Here is a 6524-nt window from a genome sequence, read left to right as displayed (position 1 = left end):
TACTATACTTAATATTATTATTATAAGTATACTAACTAACGTAACGTAAGTAGTAGTATAGTATAGTAATATATATATATATATATATATATATATATATATATATAGCATTCATGTTTTATTTAATTCATAGACATGTAGATTTTGCAAAATATATCAGATATACATAAGGCTTGTTCTTTTTGCATAGTCTGTTCATCTTTCTTTTCTCTCTAGGAGGAAAGAAGATGAAGAAAAATGAACTGGTGCAAAAGTTCAGCTAAAAAGAACAGATCTCTAATTAATTGTACAAGTCTAATAATTATTTTTGTAATATATAAATTGTTTTTCTCAAAAAATATATTTTGTGTGTGTGTGTGTGTGTGTGTGCGCGTATGCGTGCGTGTACGTGCGCGCGCGCGTGTATGTGTGTGTGTGTATTAAGTTAAAGTTTATTTAAATGCAGTTATTTTAGAGTTATTAAAAATATTTTGAACATTCTTTATATTTCTGTATAATAAATGTAATTTATTTGCCTTTTTCCATTACCTTAATGTTATATTTCTGAATTCTGAATTATGACTTTTTGAATCCTATCAGATTGTCAATATGACTCCTCAATTGAATCGGAAGCGTGGCTCGTCTGTCAGCTTTACCCGAGCAAAGGACGATAGCGAAGATGCCGAGGATGAGATTCACATATCTCTGGCACCATATATACAAACATATCTGGCGCATAGTAACCAAGGATTGGGATGCTGCGGGATCAGTTTACCCGTGCCATTTGAACGTGCAGCACCACGGTCCTGGTGGAATCCTAGATTTGATTCGGAAATCCTTGAGGAACAGTTTAAGAGAAGTGCCTTTCCTCAAATTAGATTAAGATTTCGGTTTGTATTAATACAATTTCTATAACATGTAAAATTATATATACATGATTGGAAATATTATTATTGGACCAATCATTAATTCTTTGATTATAATGAAAAATAATTCGAATATTTCTGATTAATAATTATTTTTTAGGTATGCTCTCACATATATCTTGCTAGTATCTTTATCATGGTTGACGTATTTTGTGATAATTGGATTAGGAAACGATACATCGACGTGGGCGGTGATAGCAGGTGTTTTCGGTATTGTTGGCATTATGATTTCGGCAGTTCTTTATTTAACACATACAGACTATTACAAATGCTATGTACTACCAATTTCCTTGGGAGTTGCAACAACGCTCTGTTTCCTGTCTTTACTCTTCCTTGCCTTAGTACCACCTTACGTGGATGGATTGACTCTGGTCGGACACTTCGCTTTATGCTCCGAGATCTTATTAGTCATTTATACAGTGCTGCCGATGCCGCTCTATGCCTGCGTAGGGATATCCACACTGTACTCTTTCATGTTTGAGTTCCTGACTGCCTATTTGTATGGCTCGAAGGGTGCGCGTCACAGATTTTACACGAGCGAACGAATTGTACAAAATAATACTTCAGGAATTAACAATACGACGACAGAAGAGGAAGGGAGAACGTTGGTACTTGCACACCCGTCTCTAAATGATCCTCTAAGTATTGCTGGTCTACAGAATGTGATACGTAATTTTAGTGATTTTACTACAGCAATTAGTACAGAGGCGATGTCAAGATTGCGTGAAGCCAGAGATACAGCGGAACCGAGATACTCAGAAACGATGGCTCAACATTTATATGATGCCCTAAACGATACGAATGTCTTAACGAGATTAAATTCTAGCATCCCAACCGTGATGACGATTACTAATTCCACTGTAAATTTATCGCCTGTAGATAATTACGTTAACAATAATTTATTCATCGATGATATTGATTTCTCTACGAATCTCGCAATAAGGATCTTGATGCAGATTTGTATTCACTTGATAGGAGTGCATATTTTGATAATGACCTTTGTGAGAATGCGCGGTACGTTTATGAAGGTCGGCCAATCCTTGTTGGTCCGTCGACAGTTAGAAATGGAAAAGCAATTGAAGGAGAAAATGATACACTCTGTTATGCCGCCAAAAGTTGCAGATTGGCTTATGGAGGAGAGCGAGCGCGAGAGAGAGCGAGAGGACTCTCTAAAAAAGGGCTCGATACCGTCTAATAATACAGACATTCGTTCATTGTTTCGTCCGTTCAATATGCATTCAATGGAGGACGTCAGTATTCTATTCGCCGACATTGTCGGATTTACTAGAATGAGCTCAAACAAAACCGCGGAGCAATTAGTAGGCATCTTGAACGATCTGTTCGAACGTTTTGATGATCTCTGCGAACACCACGGTTGCGAAAAAATTTCCACGTTAGGCGATTGTTATTATTGCGTAAGCGGATGTCCAGAACCGAGATCTGATCATGCAAAATGTTGCATAGAAATGGGATTAGGTAGGCAGAATATTATATGCAATACTATATGCAATCTCGTTGTAAAATTACAAGCCTGCTCTTTTCAGCTGAACTTCTTACATGATTTAATTTTCCTCTTTTTCTCTCCATGTTAGAGAAAAAAAAGAAAAAAAGTGAACGATGCAAAAAGTTCATTTAAAAAGAACAGACTTTATTATAAATTTTATTTTAATAGCCATGATCGAAGCGATTAAACAATTCGACATCGAAAGACGCGAGGGCGTAAACATGAGAGTGGGTGTGCACACGGGCACAGTACTTTGTGGAATTGTAGGCACAAAGAGATTTAAATTCGACGTTTGGTCAAATGACGTAACTTTGGCAAATAAGCTAGAGAGCACAGGAAAGCCCGGTCGTGTACATCTGAGTGAAAACACTTTGAGATTTTTGGGAGATCAATACATTACGGAGATTGGAGAAGTAGTCAATGGTAAGAGACGTGAAGAAAAGAGAAAAAAGAAGAAAGGAATAAAGACTTAAATTGTATACGTGTGAATTCTTTATCTCTGTTTTAGGTGTTAAAACTTACTTTATCAGAGCACGTAAATCGGACTTTGTAAATCAATTTATCACGAACGTCACATCGCTCAAGAGTATTTCGCCACTATTGCAATCGCGAAATCGTCTATCGTCGTGCAATAATCAGGTCAAGCCGCGACATCATTATCTCCATATGGTCACAAACGCCAGCAATTATAGAATGAAGGCTAATTCCTTGCCCAGTATCTTGGATTCCGAAAACGGCGATGACATCATGGACGAAAAAGACGATTTGAATAAGAGTCCAATGTCTACCGCTAGTTATGGCAAAAAGAAAGTACGAAATAAACCGTGGAGATATTTGCAGAGACAACGGACAACCGAAGAAATGGCACCTCTAGAGATAGAAGAGGGAAGAAATATCGTTATGGAACGAGCAAAACCTGATTTTCAAATATTTGAAGAATGCAATGGATTTAGACGGGTTGGTAACTCTTTACTCTCTTTCCTAACTGTTGCTTATTTTGTGATGATCAATACTTACGATCGCTTCGCAGGTCCCTCTAAACAATAGCGTTGAAATGGACCCGAATCCTGTACCTTCTAGTCCTTTATTATCTGGTCAAGAGCCGATTAGTAATGCTTCTTCCATTTGCAGTAGAAAAGATTCCGGTATTAAGAGCAATAGCAGGCGAAGTAGTATACAACAGCAGGTACGTTTTTATAAATTTCCTGGTATATCTTTTATCACTGGATTTTTGCTTTATCTCGATTTTTTTTGTAGTTGTTCCTAATGAATAGCATGACTCAAGGTGATCTATTGGGACACAGAGTCAGTGGCTATTATACTTCTAGTTCAACATTAAACTCTACTCATGAACTTTCGTCATCGATGCCCCCTTATCCGTTTCCTCCGATGGTAACTGATACATTCGGTGCATGCTTTCATAAATTACGGAAACAATCTGATCTCCAATTAATTAGGTGAAATATATCATTCTTCGATACATTCGATTACAAATCGCTTTTTAAAATTATATTTTAAATTTATGTTTAAATTAAAATTATATTTTGTTTAAAGGTGTGTCCAAGACAATGTGAGCTCTCAGCGTTCGTATTTTGTTAAACCGCCATTATCGAGTGTTACTCTCTTTTTTAAGAACAAGGAAATGGAGAAGGAGTATCGAGAAAATGCGCACAAGGCTAACGAGGGCATTGGCGATAACCCGCCTACCTTGGCCACTTCGAGATTCAACACGTACATCGACATTTTGATATCAGCCTTGGTTTACACGGCCATCACAATCTCGCTGTTCCTTCTGTGTGAACCGACGATTTACTACACCATGTTCTCTATGTTAGCCATCACCGTTCAAATAATCGCGGTGTCACTCTGCATTCGGCAACTTCTCTATCCGAACACGACTCATGCAACGTTCACGCAAAGAATCTTCAAGTTTTTCTCCCGGTGGTATCCGTGGCATGTATGCGGCGCGGTATTGGTCGGTTTACCTATCATTTCCATCTTGCTGAATTTCACGTGCAACAACTTCCGAAACCTCAATAACTTTGAGTATTACTATAGTTACCTGATCTTTGTTGGATTGGTCCACTTCTGCAATTTTACGCAGCTCAACTGTTGGATGAAAAATCTGCTAGTCACTCTTACTGGCATACTATTTATATGTCTTGTGCTGAGTCACATATCACCATATCAGGCGAATCTCAATAATAATAATAATAATAATAATAATAATAATAATAATAATAATAATAATAATAACAACAATAACAATAACGGCGACAACAATCATATCAACTCGCAATTAGGCATGCCGAATTTTCTTAAATTGCTCGCAAGTGAATTGAACGATGGGAATTTTTCAATTGATACGAAAGATTTTCTTTCCTCTACTATTTCGACGAAAACACCATCATCGGTCGCAAAATATAAAAGAGAAGCGTTGCCTACAACTCGTGAGATTTCTTATACCAAATATAACGAGAGATTGTACAATTCGGAGATATATCTGGATATGGTGCTGTTACTATTGCTAGTCTGGTTCCTGAATCGCGAGTTTGAGATTAGTTATCGATTGTGCTTTCACGGCAACGCGGTGGCAGCACGCGATAAAATGCGCGTGCAGTCAATGAAGAATCAAGCCGATTGGTTATTACATAACATCATACCCAAGCACGTGGCCGATCAGCTGAAGACCACCGCAAAGTACTCACAGAATCATAAATCCGTGGGCATCATCTTTGCCAGTATCGTTAACTTTAACGAACTATATGATGAGTCGTATTTAGGTGGTAAGGAGTATTTGCGCGTGCTCAACGAACTTATAGGCGATTTCGATGAGCTGCTGGAGAGGCCAGAGTACGCAAACGTCGAAAAGATTAAGACGATCGGCAGCACCTTTATGGCTGCGAGCGGCTTGAATCCGCAAGTGAGGGAACAGAGTGACCACGAGTACACGCATCTGTTTCAATTAGTGGATTTTGCCGTGGCGATGCACAAAGTGATATACAACTTCAATCGGGATCTGTTGGGTTTCAAGCTGATCCTGCGAATCGGTTTTAACTACGGCGATGTTACGGCTGGCGTAATCGGTGCTACCAAGTTATACTATGATATTTGGGGCGACGCGGTCAACATAGCGTCACGAATGGATTCCACTGGGGTCGCTGGTAGGATACAAATAGCCAGCAATTGCCTGAACATTTTGTCGGAACGATATGAATTTGAGCCGCGCGGACAGGTGTACGTTAAGGGCAAGGATAATATGGATGTATTCCTGTTGATAGGAAAAAAGAAGAATGCTAATATGACTGACGTTTAAAGATTCAGTCGATTATATTGGTATTTTCCTACGCGATGATTACATGTTGATAATTGACGCTATTCGCGGCCTGCAGCAATTGTAACGTTGTATCTGTCCATTAGTATTTGGATATTTTTTATAATTTAACATCTTGAATTATTAATCCTTGCCTTTTATTTTTAGTTATTTTATTTATATATTAATTATGTAATGTCATATGGAACAAAAACATTTTTCTTCAATAATATTTACATTTTCTTGTCAAAATACGAAAAGAAAAAAAACATTTTCTTTTTTTTTTTGTAAATATTTGATGGAAATAAAATCAGATATAATTGAAAATCTCGAAGAAAAGAATTAGGAAATGATAAAATTTATAAATATTTTATTATTCAATTTATATACATCTCAAAATTCAAAACATTTTTTAATATAAAAACATAAAATTGAAATATGTATAGATATTGACGATGGACAGATCTAACAGTTGACTTTTATAGATTCGTATCATTGATCAGGAAGATGTGTGTATGTGAAATGGGTGAGAAAACAAATGAAACAGAATATCTTTTGCAAAGCACAGCAGTCGTCACATGTGCTACTGAAAAAACGCCTTATTCATTGACTGCTCAAACTGTTAGCGAGAGATATTTATTAACGAGAAATATTACATTGTATTTTTATAAAAATATCGAACGAAATGTTTAAGAAAAAGATATTGTAAGAAATTATCTGAGATCTGCCTTTGTCTCAAGTACAAAACAGAATCAGTGGTGAAGGAATCTTTTTTAGAAGTGTTTTACGTTATTGAGCATCG

The 6524-nt window shown here is 36.9% G+C and overlaps 1 protein-coding gene across 1 annotated transcript; it reads left to right on the top strand.

Annotated features, from left to right (window-relative positions):
* Positions 1-588: 588 nt before the first annotated feature.
* Positions 589-5725, top strand: LOC105627205 (adenylate cyclase type 9). Its single transcript, XM_012208492.1, has 7 exons — positions 589-869; positions 1006-2381; positions 2578-2832; positions 2918-3366; positions 3440-3595; positions 3667-3866; positions 3964-5725. Exons 1-7 carry the CDS (start codon positions 589-591, stop codon positions 5723-5725), a joined length of 4479 nt encoding a protein of 1492 aa, XP_012063882.1.
* Positions 5726-6524: the final 799 nt, after the last annotated feature.

This window comes from Atta cephalotes (assembly GCF_000143395.1).
Source record: "Atta cephalotes unplaced genomic scaffold scaffold00008, whole genome shotgun sequence".
NCBI lineage: Eukaryota > Metazoa > Arthropoda > Insecta > Hymenoptera > Formicidae > Atta > Atta cephalotes.
The sequence above is the reverse complement of the archived record's forward strand: the minus strand, read 5'-3'. Positions and strand labels throughout refer to the sequence as shown.